Below are 16,893 nucleotides of genomic sequence, written 5' to 3'. Positions count from 1 at the left end.
TTGTATAATGATATTCCTTATTCTAGTATCTCTATATTACCTACTCCATAATATTGTATCTCAATATTCCCTATTCCATAATCTTGTATCTCAACATTCCCTATTCCATAATCTTGTATCTCAATATTCCCTATTACATATTCTTGTCTCTTGATATCCCCTACTCCATATTCTTGTATCTCAATATCTCCTACTCCATATTCTTGTATCTCAATATCTCCTACTCTATATTCTTGTATCTTAATATTCCTTATTCTAGTATCTCGATATTCCTTACTTCATATTCCTGTATCTCGATATCCCCAACTCCATATGCTTGTATCTTAATACTCCTTATTCTAGTATCTCGAAATTCCTTACTTCATATTCCTGTATCTCTATATCCCCTACTCCATATTCTTGTATCTTGATATTCCTTATTTTAGTATCTCAATATTCCCCACTCCATAATCTTGTATCTCAATATTCCCTACTCCATGTTATTGTATCTCGATATTTCCTACTACATATTTTTGTCTCTCGATATCCTCTACTCCATATTCTTGTATCTTGATATTCCTTATTCTAGTATCTCGATATTCCCTACTCCATAATCTTGTATCTCGATATTCCATTCTCCAGATTCTTGGATGTCAATATTACTTATTTAACTTGATATGCCCTACTCCATATCCTTGTATCTTGATATGCCCTACTCCATATTCTTGCATCTCAATACTCTCTACTTCATATTCTTGTATCTCAGTTTTTTTTTTAAATCTCTAGATTCCCTACTCCATATTCTTGTATCTCAATATTCCTTACTCGATAATCCATACTTCCACTATTTCCAGCCATACCTCCAGCCTCCATGATATGGACAGTAAATACCTCTTCACCTTTCATGTGATCTCTGGCTCGTGGTACACAGAACAATCAAGGCACAGGTGTACACAGAGTTCAGAAGTGCCTCTTTAAATCTCTACAACTTTAGCTAATAGTACTTGGTGCTTTTCTCTCTGATTACACACTTACATGTGACAAACATTGGCTGGGCCTTTTGTTTGAACTAAGGCTTCAAGTCATTTTTTTTTTTTGCCAAGGAGCGTCGGTGAGTAGGCCTGATCACAGGAATGTCTCCCCTCGGAGACAGCCCCCCCCCTCCACTTCCTGCTTCCCTTTGTTAGGAGGCAGTGCGTGGACAGGATGAACGGTGCACTTGGCAGAGCAAGCTGCAGGTACTCGCAGCAGGGGGTGTGCTGCGCCACATCCTGCCCCCTGCCTCAGGAACATGCTGCGGCATGTGCCTTGAGAGCCCACCTTAGCCAGCTGGCAAACACCACGGTGCCCACTCCACCACCCTTCCTGCAACAACAATGTCAAGCACCGAAACAAGATGAAATCAACTTCTGACAGCAAAAACTATTAATAAGCAATTGTCTCTCTGAAACAATTGTGTTGGTGCAGACTCCAAACATGGACTCGTTTGTGGCCGAGGAGGCCGGAAGTGGGCAAGAAAAGATTCTTACGGCTTTGAACTGTTCGTCTATAAATATTTCCTTAGTCACCTAATCAAGGTGATGGAGTAGAGGAGAAATGCCCCAAAACATGGACGCATCACATTTCCCCAAAGAAAACTGACCTGTTTTTTTTTGCAAAGGGCCTAGCTGTGGATTTTGGCCTCTAGCTCATCCGGAAAATAGGAAAAACTAACAAACTTGGACATTTCTGAAAACTAGACACCTAGGGGAACCCAGAATAGGGTAACTTGTGGCACTCTCACCGGGTTCTGTTATCCAGAATCCTTAGCAAACCTAAAAATTTGGCAAAAAAAACACTTTTTCATTACATTTCGGTGATAGAAAGTTCTAGAATCTGAGGGGAGCCACACATTTCCTTCTACACAGCATTACCCCACATCTCACAGTAACAATGGTACCTCACTTGTGTGGGTAGGCCTAGTGCCCGTGACAGGAAATGCCCCAGAACACTACGTGGACACATCAAAATTATCAAATACAAAACTACCTGTTATTGCAAGGGGGGGGCACCTACCTTTTTGGTCCTGGGCTCAGCAGCCATCTAGGGAAACCTACCAAACCTAGACATTTCTGAAAACTAGACACTCGAGGGAGTCCAGGGAGGTGTGACTTGTAAGGATCCCCCAGTATTTTCTTACCCAGAATCCTCAGCAAACCTCAAATTTAGCTAAACAAAATCACATTTTCCTCACATTTCAGTGTGGGATCACCGCACCGGCACACATTTCCTAACACCCAACGTTCCCCTCAGTCTTCCGATAAAAATGATACCTCACTTGTGTAGGTGAGCTAAGTGCCTGTGTCAGGGAAGAGCCAAAAACATGTCAAAATTGAGAGAGAACCAAAGCGGTTCCAAAAGGGCAGTTTGGGAAAAAACGTTTTTAGGTTGACAAGTGGGTCAGAATTTCTATCGGTATAAGTGCGACAATGCTGGCTGGTAAGAATTTTGTAGGTTCCTGCAGATTCCTGAAGGTTCCATCACAAAAAAGTGGTGAAAATGTGATTCCAAGCAAAGTTGGAGGTTTGCAGGGCATTGTGGGTAAGAAAATGGTGCAGGGGCAAGTGAAGCACACCACCATGGACTCACCCAGATGTTTAGTTTGCAGGTGTGTCTAGGTCTCCTAGATGTTTCTACATGGCAGCGTCCCAAAGTCCCAAAAGTGCAACCCTCATCATTTCAAGTGGGACGACTTTGAGAGTTAGACAAGCTCTCATGGGCCAAATGTAAAACCAAAACCCTCTTGCTTGCCATGGGTTAACATGTTTTAGTATGCAGGCGGAGAGGTGAAAGACTGTTGCCCCCTTCAGTTGGAGTGGGGGCACAACCATGCCCTTACTGGTTGGTAGCCACCACCCCACTATATATATATATATATATATTTGTTTTTATTCTCTGGCATCTAGTAGGCTTTCTGCCCCCCTAGGGAGTGGATCAGGGATAACTGCCCCATCTTCCCACCGGTGGGCAGAACAACTTTGTCCCCATTTATTTGGGGTGGGGGTATGGGCATACCACCCACCCTCTTTTAAAAAAAACAAAAAAAAAAAACTTCCCAGGTCTCTGGTGGGCTTTCTGTTCCCCTTGGGGGCAGATGGGCCTTACAAAAATAGGCCAATCTGCCCCAAAAGGGGAGAGAATGGAGAACAGTAATGTGCTCCCATGGGGAGCGACCCTTGCCCAAAGTGCTGCCGTCCCAAACAAAACATACACACACCACTTCCTGGTGCCTAAGGGGGCAGATCGGCGTAATTAAAATAGGCCAATCTGCTCCCACAGGGGGAAGAAGTGGCCTAAAATAAATTTGGCCCCCAGAGGAGCCACCCTTGCCTAAGGTGTCGATCCCCTTGCGTGAAACTGACGTAAAAAATAAAATCCCTGGTGTCTAGTAGTTTCTGCCCCCCTTGGGGACAGATTGGCCTAATAAAAATAGGGTGATCTGCCCTCAAGGGGGCAGAAATGGCCTAAAAAGAATTTGCCATCCAGGGGAGCGACACTTGCTCAAGGGGTCACTACTCTTCAATGTTTACGTTAAAAAATATATATATATATCCCTAGTGGCTTGTACCCCACCCGGGGGCAGATCGGCCTAATTAAAATAGGCTGATCTGCCCCAGGAGGGTGAGAGGGCCTAATAAAGAATTTCCACCCAGGGGAGCGACCCTTGCTCAAGGGGTCACTCCCCTTCATTGTTTACAATTAAAACAAAAACTCCCTGGCGTCTAGTGGCTTCTGCCCTCCCCCCCCATCCCCGGGGGGCAGATAGGCCTAATTAAAATAGGCCGACCTGCCCCCAGGGGGCAGAAATGGCCTAATAAATAATTTCCCCCCAGGGGAGCGACCCTTGCTCAAGGGATCGCCCCCCTTCTTCATTTTGTAAAAATAAAAAAACTCCCTGGTGTCTAGTGGCCACTCCCCTTTTAAGTAAACACACCAAAACAAAATCCCTGGTGTCTAGTAGGCATTTCTGCTGCACGATCGTTTCACAATCGGGCAGCAGAAATGCTCAGAGAGACAAAGGAAAGGCCTTTACTTTGACGCCTCTCCTGCCCCCGGCCGGGGATCAGAAGAGAAATGCTTTTGCATTTTGCTTCCGATCTCCAGCGCGGTGGGGGTGGCCTCTGATGAGGTCAACGCGCACATACGCTGATGTCATCAGACGTCACTGGGGGGCGGGGGGGAGCGGGGATGGTAGGGGAAGCGATTTCCCTTCCATCCCTGTCCATGGGAGGGGTGAGGAGGGCACCATCACAGGGAGTGCTAACACTTCCCCTGAGGGCCCATACCAGGACGTAACGGTTACATCCTAGGCACCCGAGCGGTGCAAACGAGGACATAACCGTTACAACCTGAGCACCCAAGGGGCTAAAGGGCCTACCAAGAGTGGCAGCATTTTAGTAACTTTTGATCCTTTTGAGGGAGAAACATTTTTTTTTGCTAAAATCTGCAAATTATACATAAGATCGAAGGATTATGTGGGAAGTGCAGCAAATCCATAATTATGTGGAAACCGCTGCAGCCAGAGAATCACAAATTTCCAGAGGTCCTGGCTATATCTCCACCCTTCATTATGGTGGTATGTACAGCATCGTATGGCATCTCCAGTCTGAATTCTGGACACCCTTGTCATGCAGTTCTGGAATGGAAACCTGCACAGGGATACACCCTTCAACGCAGAAAAACAAGGAAAGCTGGAGGTCAGAGATACACTACAGCCCTGGTCGGTCAAGCAGAACTGTTTTATTCATATCTTTATGTTATGTTTTATGTTTTTCTATGTTATGTTAATTTGTAGAATTAACTATCACCCTAGAGAAGTGGTTCCCAACTTGTGGTCCGGGGACCACTGGTGGTTCGCAAAGATTCCTCAGGGGGGGCCATGACTGCGTAGAAATTAAACATTAACTTATTAATTAAGTGTATATAATTAAAGTGGCTAAATGTGCACCTGAAAATATTAAAATATACTGTAAATGTCAAGGAATTTGAAATTAGAGGCTAAAAATTAAATTAGAATCCTCAGATTGATTTGAGGGATGTGTGGCTTCATTCCTATTAAAATTATATATATTTTTAAATTTTATTTAATTTGCAAACAAATATAAATGTGGTATAAATTGTGTATGAGCTTGATAAATGTTTCTTTCTGTGTGTTTTGATTTGCACATTTCAAATCAGCAGTGTGTAGGCCGGGATCCAGTAATAGCTCAGTGGGGAGGGTCCCCCGGATTCCAATATTGATTCAGCGGGGGTCCCTGGGTTCCAGTAAGGATAAAGTGGGGGTCTTCAGAAGTCAAAAGGTTGGGAACCACTGTCCTACAGGGTATGCTGGCGCTGAGAAGGTTGAAGTTTAGCCTTGTCTATGGCGGGGGAGGGGGCTGTTCAAAAGATAAGGGTCTTCAGTTTTTGGCTGAATTCAAGAGGAGAGGAGTAGGCTCTGATGTTGTGTAGTGCAAGGGTGCCCTGCACTTTAGGAGCGATGTAGGAGAAGGCCCCCACCTCTCTATCTGGTTCGCTGTAGGTGTGGGATGTGTGCAGGTAGGAGTTTGGCTGAGGAGAGGTGTCTCAGGGGTTTGTGAAAGGAGATGCAACTCTTGAGGTATACATGACCTATGTTGTGTATGCTTTGAAAATGTGAAATGTGAGTTTGAACTGTGCGCATGTGTGTATTGGGAGCTAGTGGATCTATGCGAGGGGCAGCGTAATGTGAGTGACCAGTGGGCGGTTAAGAGTGATTTTGGCTTTTGAGATCTGGATGGTTTGAAGTGTTCTGGGGGGGTTGCTTGCTGATTCCAGCATATAGGGTGTTGCCACAGTCCAGCATACTAGTGTCGAGGACATGTGTGAGGTTCTTGCATGAGTTGCTCAGGAGCCATCTGAAAGGTTGTGTGGTCATGTCCAGTTTGCAGTCTATGATGATGCAGAGGTTCCTGGCATTGTGACTGGGGTTGGGGGTGTGGGTCCAAGTTTGGTAGGCCACCAAGTAGAGTCGCAAGGCGAGGTGTTCTCCCCAGGCCAATTTTGGCTCCAGAGACCGCATTCCCCAGGACCTGGCCAGTACTGACAAAGGGGAGGGGGTGATTTCGGCCCAAGGGACTGCACCCTCCAAGGTCTGGTCTTTTTAAAAAGTTGAAGAGGGGCAGCCCTTAACCCCCCCCCCCCCAGGCTGATTTCAGCCCCAGGGCCCAGTTGTATTGAAAGATGGAGGGGGGCACATAGCCCCCCCCCCCCCCCAACTGAGCTGACACTAACCCCCAGGACCCTATCTCCTGGGGACTGGCTGAAAGTGGGAGAGGGGCATGAAGCCTCCTTCCCCAGATCTCGACCCTGGGGACCCCATCTCCTGGGGCTCAGCCTTATTAAAATGTGGGAGGGGCACATGGCCCCCCTTGACCGAAATCAGCTGGGTCTGGCGTTTTATAAAATGGTGAGGGGGACATGTAGCCCCCCCGCCCCAGGCCAATTTCGGCCCCAGGGATCCCATCTCCCGGGGCCTGGCCTTTTCAGAAAGAGAGAAGGTTGCCCAGGGTCCCCCTGTTGGGCCGATTTCATCCCCCGCGACCCCATCCGCAGCAGATATTGAGAAGTGGGAGGAGCTGCATCCCAGGAGGCCACCAGTATTGAAAAATGGGGAGGGGCATGTAGCCCCTGTTCCCAGGCTGATCTCAGCCCCGTGTACCCAACCATATTGAAAAATGGGGAGCGGGAGCACATAGGCCCCCTCCCAGGGGCCAATGTCATCCCCGGGAACCCCAAGAGCCCAGTTGTGCATGCAAAGGGGAGGGGAGGGGCCTCCTCCCTGAGCCATTAATGGCTTTGAGGACCCCATCCCCCAGGACCACCGCAGGCGATGTCCCAGGGAACCCACCCCACAATGGCACGGGCAGGGAAGCCTGTGATTGGTCTTGCTTGAAGGGAGCAATTTCAAAACTCCCCCTAAAGCGGGAGAAAACACTAAGTCTGCTCCCTGTGGGTGAGAGCATGAAAAATGCTGCTACCTGCTTGGAGAGGACATTTTGTCGGTTTCCTGCCTGCACTGAAGAAAGCAGAGAAATAGATGAAGATTGCTCCCACCCGCAGGGGGAAACACTTTTAGCTGCTCCCTGCGGGCGGGAGTAATGGTGGCTCTTGCAAGAGGCAGGGAGCCGGCTGGGTCGGTGGGGGCCTTGGGAGCCCCCAGAGACCCTCCAACCATAAGGGGGCCTTGGGACTCCCCAGGGACCCCCAACCATAATGTGGCAGATGGCCTCAGTGAGCACCCACTCTTTGTAGGCCGGGGGATGGGGTACCCAGGTCCAAGAGCAGCCTTATTGGGGGGGCAGGAGAGGATAGGGGGGACACATGCCCCTCTCTCCCAAAAGCAATGTGCCAGCCCCTGGGGGATGGTTTCCCTGGGACCGTTATCAGCCCAGGGAGGGGGGCACCTGCCCCCCTCCTCTACAATATGTGCTGGGCCTTGGGGGATAGGGTCCCTAGGGCTGAAATTGGTGAAATGTGGTGCTGTGTGCCCCCCCACCCTAAACTATGTTGCCAGGCCTCGGAGATGGGGTCCTCAGGGCTAAAAGCGCCCTGGGGAATGCAGTCCCCAGGACCAGAGGTGGCCCGGGGAGGAGGCCCGCAGGATGGCTGCATTTGGGAAGTTGGGGACGGAGTCTGTGGCCAAACACCAGCCGTGCACAGCCTTCAGCCATGCGTGACGGCGGTTGGATTAACGTATGATAAATATTACTTTATGTTAAAAATACTCTAGAAATGTACTGAAAAAAAAACAAGTTACAGTGACGTTATAGTTAGGAAATAGCATTAAAAAAAGTAGAAATTCATTGAAAAAAACAAAGGTTTTGGGGACGTTATAGTTATGAAATAGAATTTTTAAAAGAAACGTAGAAATTCAGTAAAGGGACGTTATAGTTCGGTTCAGGTTCTATTTTAGGGCACGAGTTATAGTTTCTTGAGATAACTACAATTGCTGAATTTCTATGGTTTTATGTTTGTAAAATATGAACCTCAGTAGAGCACCCCTGTAACATTTGGTTTTTAATATATTATATATATGGAAAATGTCACTTACCCAGTGTACATCTGTTCGTGGCATGTAGTGCTGCATATTCACATGCAGTGCATTTATCGCCATCTAGGGTGGGCTCGGAGTGTTACAAGTTGTTTTTCTTCTAAGAAGCTTTTTCGAGTCACGAGATCGAGTGACTCCTACTCTCCGTGATAGTGTACATGGGCATTGAGTCCCTTGTTAGATTGTTTTCTTTCCGCCATCAGGTTCGGATGTGTTCACTCTGGCTCTGGTAGATTTTGGTTTGGTACTATCTGAACTTCTCTATCTTTTCCTTCAACGTTGGTATCATTTTTCGAATGCATTTCTGACTGCACTCGATCTGACTGTAGTGTCGGGATCGAATAAACATCCTTTCAGTTGCCCATGCCCTTCTCAGGCCTTCTAGGGCTTACTGCGTCACAGGCACATGGATCGGACTCCATTTCAATTCTGTCCTCGGTGCCACGCCAAATTCTCATACAACGACCAGCATTCGGTGTACAACCTCTGCCTCTCACCGGAACACAAAGAAGAGACCTGGGAGGCATGCCAATCCTTCCGATCCAAGAAGACCTTACGGGATCGAAGAGCAAGACAGCTAGAGATGGCATCGAAGTCAGCGGAACAAACTCCCGACATCTTCGGTGAGGAACTGGCACAGACTGCGGGTCTCCATCCCGGACTCCAACTCCAACCGCGACTCAGATTGGGATAGCCAAATTATACCTCCGGCGCAGTAAGTGAGTACACTAGCCCCTTCCAATCAAAAACATTTGAGAAAAAAAAAAATATATATATATATATATATATATCACAAAAGGCCTTGGCTCCACCACTGATTCACCATGGTTCAACCCAAAACCAACATATCGTCGACGACCCTCGGGTTCGGTGCCGAAAAAGGCCAAAGCTCACTCTACCATACAGACTGCCACACCTGAGTCGAAAGACCGAGGATTCCACTTCGGAACCGAGATGGCTACATACCACATCAGGGCCGAAACACCCATGCTCCTCTTCTGAGCCGAAACACCCAAGTTCCTCCTCGGAGCCGAATTTCTTTTTACCTACGGTTCAAACCAGTTTCTCTGCAAGTTTAAAGCATTCCATCACCAAGCTTTTGGAGCATTTATTGGTTGGAAGCAAACAAGTTCCATCTTCAGAACAAGAAACAAATGAAACAGACATTAGACCAATTCTTGAGGTCATGGACCATAAACAAAGAAGAATACAGATTCAAAAAGGACACAGGGAAGATTATTGCCTCTCCTCCTCCCATAACAAAGAGGAAACTAACATTCCAGCAAACTTTGGAAACTGGCCCTACACCAGCGAAGATATTTTAACATAAGGTGAAGCCAAAGACTGTGCACCAGCCTTCTCCTCCGCATTCGCCCTTTCTTCCCTCATCTCCACCAACTCACACTCCACTTCCACCATCACCCACACACTATTCCACACAATCTCCCGTCTCAGAAAAAGAGCAAATAGTCAGTCTACGGGGATGCTCCTCCTCCTGATAAGGAAAGCCGCAAATTTGAAGCAGCAGGCAAAAGGGTGGCAACTCAAGCTGCAAATCAATGGAGAATTGCCAAATCCCAAGCTCTTTTAGCCAGGTACGATAGCCAAATTGTATGACCTCAGGAGCCAAATCGCCAGGAGGAGCACACTGGGATTGGGATGCCTGATTTGACCTTTGTTTTGAGTCAGTACGTCTGGTCTATTTTGAAGTTTGTGATGTGGTACTACAGACAGATCCAACAGTGTTGTATACCAGTGTTGACGTGCCCACGTGGGAGCTATGAGTATCGTAGTGAGAGAGGTGTGATGAATTTTGTTGACCAGAAGTGGAATTAGTGGGAGAGGGGGAAAAACTTAAGCAAATATCCCTGACCAATTGATCCATAGAGCATTGCCCTTGGATAGAGAGTGTGGGTACCCGGATGCGAAGTTTGGGCATTTTGCATTTGCTGTTTGTGAAAAGGTCTATTTTTAGTGTTTCCCACATGTGAAAGTACTGTTGAATTACTTGTAGGTGAATCTCCCAGTCATGTATTTGTTGCTGTGTCCTGCTTAAGAGGTCCGCTACTTGGTTGTGTATCCCTGGGATATACTCCACTAACAGTTGAATGCAATTGTGAATCGCCCATTTCCAAATTGACTTGTACTAGAAGGGACAATTGGGATGAGTGTGTCCCCCCGTTTCTGCAGATAGTACATTGTTGTCATGTTGTCTGTTCTTATTAACACTGTCTTGTGCGTCATCTCCGGTTGGAATGCTTTGCATGCTAGGAACACTGCTAGCAATTCCAAATGGTTTATGTGGTAAGTCTGCTGAATCGAGTCCCATTCTCCTTGTATGGTAAGAATGTTGAGATGGGCTCCCCAACCTGTCATTGATGCATCTGTGGTGATTATGGTCTGTGGCACTGGGTCCTGAAATGGACACCCTTTTGATAAGCTGGTGTGATTCCACCATTGCAGAGAGTTGTACGTTTGGAGGTCCAACAACACTAGATCGTGAAGTTGACCCTGTGCCTGAGACCATTGTTGTGAGAGACACTGTTTTAGGGGTCTCATGTTTAGACGTGCATGGGGCACTATTGCTATGCATGATTCCATCATTCCCAATAGCTTCATAATAAACCTTAATGTGTAAGTTTGATTGAATTGTGATTGGGAAATGGGAGTGTGAAACGCTTGAATTTGTTGTGAATTTGGGAAGGCTAGGCTGACTGAGTGCTCAAAATTGCTCCCAGATATGGTTGAATTTGTGCTGGTTAAAGCTGAGATTTTTGGTAATTGATTGTGAACCCCAGCTTGTGTAGGGAATCTATTGTGTATTGTTGGAGTTGTTGACGGATTTGCTTGGTACTGGCTTTTATGAGCCAGTCGTCTAGATAGGGGAAGACATGTATGTGCTGTCTTCTGAGGTATGCTGCAACTACTGCTCAACATTTTGTGAATACCCTTTGTGCGGTTGTTACTCCAAAGGGCAGCACTTTGAATTGATAGTGCTTGCCTGCTATCACATACCTTAAGTATTTGCGTATTTGCGGTGTGCTGGATGGATAGGAATGTGGAAGTAAGCATCTTTTAAATCTAATGCCGTCATGTAGTCTTGATTTTGTAACAAGGAAATGACATCTTGCAGAGTGACCATGTGGAAATGCTCTGAGAGAATGTTCTGATTGAGAGGTCTGAGATTGAGGATTCGTCTGAGAGTGCCATCCTTTTTTGGTATGAGGAAGTATAGAGAATATTCTCCTATTCCTTGCTGGTGGATGGGAACCACCTCTATTGCTCCTTTGAGTAGAAGAGATTCAACTTCTTATTTTAAGAGAGCCATGTGTTCTGGAGAAAGCCTGTGTGAACGAGGGGAGATGTTTGGTGGAGTAGAGATGAGTTCTAGGCAATAACCATTGTTGATAATTGACAGTACCCACTGATCTGGTGTTATCTGTTCCGAATCAGAATGGAAATATTGCAGTCTTCCTCCCACAGGAGATGTGTGCTGTGTAGGGATGGAGAAGCAGTCACTGCTTTGACGAGGTGGAGGCACCTCTTGTGGTAGTGGATTTGCCCCTAAATCTGAAATTGTGTCCTGTATAGGAGCCCCTGAAAGATTATTTGGAATAATATTGTTGTCCCTGTTTTTTGTTGGGACATAGAGGCCTCTGATGTCTGGGGTTTAAAACCTCCTCTGAACTGGGGCTTGCGAAAAGTACCCGAAAAGGTGTTGTATAAAGGGCACCCATGGCCTTTGCAGTATTGGAGTCCTTTTTTAGTTTCTCAATTGTGGTATGCACCTAAGGCCCAAATAGTTGCTGTTTATTAAATGGCATATTAAGGACTGCTTGTTGTATTTCAGGTTTTAAACCTGAGGATCGCAACTAAGCATGCCTTCTAATCATGACACTTGTGTTAATTCCCCTAGCTGCAGTGTCAGCTGCGTCTAGTGCAGACCTAATCTGATTTTTGGCAATCACTTGTCCTTCTGCCACTATCTGTTGTGCTCTTTTTTGACGTTCTGTAGGGAGGTATTGAAGGAACTCCTGCATCACGTCCCAACGTGCCCTGCCTGACTAAAAGAGCCTGGGAATTGGCAATTCTCCATTGATTTGCAGCTTGAACTGCCACCCTTTTGCCTGCTGCATCAAATTTGCGGCTTTTCTTATCACAGGAGGAGAATCCCCATAGACTGACTATTTGCTCTTTTTCTAGCTGCACTCACCACGATGGAATCAGGTAGCAGTTGTTGGGATATAAAGACTGGGCCAGATGGTGCAGCTTTATATTTTTTGCCCACCCTAGGTGTTAACACCCTTGCTTTTGCTGGCTCTTAAAAATATTGTCAGCATGTTTTAGCATACTAGGTAACACTGGCAAACATTGGTATTGCTTATGTGTAGAGGAAAGTGTAGTAAACAAGAAATCCTCTTCTATGGGCTCAAAGTGCATGTGTAAGTTGTGGTATGTGGATGCTCTGGAAATGACTTGATTATAGGCCGTGGTGTCTTCAGGTTTAGATGGTCGTGTGTGATACAGATCTAGGTCATTTGATGGAATTGGGTCAGCATCATACAAATCCCATGGGTCAATGTTATAATTATTGTCAGCCATATAATCTCCATGTGATGAGATATGTGATGAGACAGGAGATTGTGTGGAATACTGTGTGGGTGATGGTGGTGGAGATGAGGGAAAAAAAGGCGAATGCGGTGGAGAAGGCTGGTGCACAATCTTTGGCTTCTCCTTATATTTAAATATCTTCACTGGTGAAGGGCCAGTTTCCAAAGTTTGTTGGAATGTTAGTTTCCTCTTTGTTATAGGAGGAGGAGAGGCAATAATCTTCCCTGTGTCCTTTTGGATCTGTAATTGCCTTTGTTTATGGTTCATGACCTCAAGAATTGGTCTGTCTGTTTCATCTGTTCCTTGTTCTGAAGATGGAACTTGTTTGCTTCCCACCAATGAATGCTCCGAAAGCTTGGTGATGGAATGCTTTAAAACGTGCCGAGAAACTGGTTTGAACTGTAGGTGAAAGTTTTTTTGGGCTCAGAGGAGGAACTTGGGTGTTTCGGCCCTGATGTGTTATGTAGCCATCTTGGTTCCGAAGTGGAAGCCTCGGTCCTTCGACTCGATGCCAAAACAGGTGTGGCAGTCTGTTTGGTAGAGTGAGCTTTGGCCTTTTTTGGCAATGAACCCGAAGGTCGGTCAACGATATGTTGTTTTTGGGTAGAACCATGGCCAGCAAGCTCTTTTATGATTTTTTCATAAGCTTTTGATTGGAAGGGGCTGGTGTACTCACGTACTGCGCCAGAGGTATAATTTGGCTATCCCTGTCTGAGTCGGAGTCTGGGATGGAGACCGCAGTCTGTGCCTGTTCGTCACCGAAGATGTCGGGAGTTTGTTCTGCTGGCTTCAATGCTATCTCTAGCCGTCATGCTCTTCGATCCCGTAAGGGCTCCTTGGATTGGAAGGATCAGCACGTCTTGCAGGTCTCTTTTTTGTGTTCTGGAGAGAGGCAGAGGTTGGACACCGGATGCTGGTCGGTGTATGGGAAATTGGTGTGGCACTGAGGACAGAATCGAAATGGAGTCCGATTAATGAGCCTGTGATGCAGTAGGCCCGAGAAGGGCATTTATTCAATTCCAACACTACAATCCGATCGAGTGCAGTCAGAAACTTATTAGAAAAACTATACCTAAGTTGAAGGAAAAGATACAAAAGTTCAGATAGTACCAAACCTAAATCTACCGGAGCAAGAAGGAACATGTCCGAACCCGATGGTCGAAAGAAAACAATCTAACAAAAGGACTTGATGCCCATGCGCACTATTACCGAGAGGAGGAGTCACTCGATCCTGTGACTCGAAAAAGCTTCTTCGAAGAAAAACAACTTTTAACGTTCCAAGCCCAATAGTAGATGGCGATATATGCACAGCATGTGTATCTGCAGCTACATGCCATTGAACATATATATATATATATACACACACACATATACATGCACACACACACATCTACCGCAAAGTGTACATTCTTGTTTTGGATCAAGTAAGTACATAAGCTGCAGCCTACGGTGATCAAGCACGGTGCTGACCCCAACTCTTGTCGGTTTAGTGAGTGTTCCTGGGGAGGATATTTAAAGATAATTACATTGGTAGCAGGCGGGGAGCACTATCTGGACAGAAGGCAGGCTCAACTGTTCCAGTACCAATGTTCTTCTGCTAAGACAATGCTTTTGGGAGCTGATTCAAAGATCTGCCTCTGGCTGTCATCCTGTTCAGCTTCCTGCACGAAGGGGCTGAGCAGGTATGCTTCAAAAAAGCCAACACGAGCTTGACCGAAACCATACGAAGCTATCTCTTCATTAGACCCAGTGAAGGAAAGGGGCTTCTTGACAGGCAGAGGGTGCCTAGTTCAGAAGTTTACGGATAACATTTATGCAGGAGTGCCATACTCGGAAAAACAGCATTGAGTTATTTTGTACTTGGAGCTTTTTGAATTGGATGGGTTTCCTCCATGGGGTCAAAACAGAAAGGAAGAACTCAGGGAGCTGTGGAAACGGCAAAAGGGAGAAACTCATGAAGCAATAAATCACATTTGAAACATACTCAAAATGTATTCCTTGTTTCTGTAATATTTTGAAGTTTGCATCTATCCAACTGGTCCAAACGATGACACCCTAATCATCTGTGACTTCAAGTTATATCTAGACCACATAGTGAGACTTCCTAAATGAAAGAGGAGTTTATAAACATTGAGTAAGCATTTCTTGTATGAGCTACTACAACTTCTAAGGCACAAGAAAGGTAGTTTAAGTGTCCCATTCCATTCATTCAAGTCTAGACATTGTGTTCGCTGATGATGCTATGCGTTAATTACTTCGTCAGATTAGAGAAAGGAACCTGTGGATTCAAACGTTATGAATACATTGTTTAGAAGTTTTCCCCACCCATTCCACAGAAAGAAGATTCCCCCTCTGATGCCAGAGAGCGACATGTACTCACCTTGTTTCGCATCCTGAGTGCCAGGACAAGCTGAAGGTATCTGGGGGAAAGTGCATGGTGCCCGCTTCAGGGCGGGCCTCCGACAGCTTGGCCAGGTGCCATGAGTGAGGCCTTATGATGGGGACATTCCTCCTGCCAGAGACAAGAATGGGAAAAGGAAGTCAGCACAAGGGACCGGCTCTGAAATCACTTCCCACAGGGTTTCCCTTTGTCAACAAGCAGGGGACAAAGGCATTCTTTAATCAGTGGACACAGAGAGCTCAGATACACTCAAGTTTTTGTCATGATATCATTAGAGGTGCAAGAGGGATGTTTCCAGCCGAGCAGGCAGTGGCACCAAGCACCACGGCATTGCACATCTATACCCAACTGCACACCCCTTTTTTGGGGAATACAAGACAGTACACCACCCACTCCTTTTCCACGTTCAGCCACTCCTTGAAGACTCAGTAGATACAAGTATACAAAATCCGTCTGAATATTTGTCTCAGCATCTGTATTTTTTTTTATTTTTTAGACAAAATGACTAAAATAATTTTCAATTTTTTAGGTCCACTTCTCTCCAACAAATAACTAATGATTTGTATTTCCAATAGTATAGATTTCAACTGACATATAACAATTGGTTTTGACAGGACGCAGTTACTGCGGGAGCATTTCTGAACATCTACTGCATTGCTATGGGAGATATTCAAGTTGCATCTTCGCACTGGTGATCAATGTCTTTTTATTTTATTGGTCTTCTTATACAAGGAACTCCAACAACTTTTTTCTGCTCAACGTATCTACAATAATGCCCAAAAGCCCATATGCCACAACTGGATTCAACGGATGTCAATGCAACTGGTTAGAGGGGATTTCTACAGGGTCTAGCCTCCTCCTAAGCCCCTCATACACTGAGGCAGATAAGCCACACTTACCACCCACCTCCCTTTCCACTCAACCTAAGCCTTAAATAACAAGTAGCAATAAGACGCTCTGTGCTTAGAAACCAACTGCAGCATCCATCCCCATTACTTCTAAAGAAGGTCCTGGCACTGCTGAGATTAAGGTACATGCTGTAAATTTGAAAACATGCCCAATTTTAGTAATTTAATATGTTGATGCAAACATTAAAAGCAAATCTATCACAAAATGTAAACCAAAAAATTAGAACTAGCTTTAATCCCTGAAACAATGTTCTATCTTCCATCAATGAAACAATTTTCTATTTTTGGCAAATTGAAGAATGGGATCAAAAATTCACCATTATGTGGATGAGAAATAGACATGGTTTCCATTATTATCTGACGGCAGTCGCAATCACAGGATTATTCCACAGAATCAATGATGCAGCATGCAAACGTGAACACACTTTAATGTTCCAAATAGAGCCTGTGCCCTATTGCTAATGTAATTTTGTTAACCAAAGACGGACATCTCTCAGAAAGAGGGTGAATGGATGTTTATGCCACTGGGACACAACTTTTTCAATGCTGGCCTATCCGTCTACATATCATTGTTTCGAGGGGCTTGTAATGTATTCTGTTCAATTGAAATTACATTAAAATTTCAACTAGTAAACCTGACCAGCGATTTCTCCGAGAAGAGCCCTTCTCATAGCATGATAGGAAACATCTGTCTCAACCATAAGAGGAAATTCTAGATTAAGCTGCTGCAAAACTGGGGAAATAGGAAAAAAGCTCTTTCAAAAAGCAAAATACCAATCTGCTTTATTTGACCAAACAAAAAATACTCCCATCCGTAGTCACTTGATCAAGTGTCTACTGACTTCAGAAAACTAATGAATGAACCTCCTATAAAAATTGGCAAA

At 45.5% G+C, this 16,893-nt stretch overlaps 1 protein-coding gene across 6 annotated transcripts in view; it reads right to left on the bottom strand.

Annotated features, from left to right (window-relative positions):
* SHROOM4 (shroom family member 4) overlaps positions 1 to 16,893 on the bottom strand; it is a 365,241-nt gene that overhangs the window by 69,709 nt on the left and 278,639 nt on the right. For all 6 annotated transcript variants that reach the window (XM_069211858.1, XM_069211860.1, XM_069211861.1 and 3 more), the window contains one exon: positions 15,081 to 15,212. In XM_069211858.1, the coding sequence (XP_069067959.1) occupies positions 15,081 to 15,212 (132 nt within the window). The remainder of the gene's footprint in view (positions 1 to 15,080; positions 15,213 to 16,893) is intronic.

This window comes from Pleurodeles waltl, chromosome 10 (genome assembly GCF_031143425.1).
Source record: "Pleurodeles waltl isolate 20211129_DDA chromosome 10, aPleWal1.hap1.20221129, whole genome shotgun sequence".
NCBI classification, from domain to species: Eukaryota; Metazoa; Chordata; class Amphibia; order Caudata; family Salamandridae; genus Pleurodeles; species Pleurodeles waltl.
The sequence above is the reverse complement of the archived record's forward strand: the minus strand, read 5'-3'. Positions and strand labels throughout refer to the sequence as shown.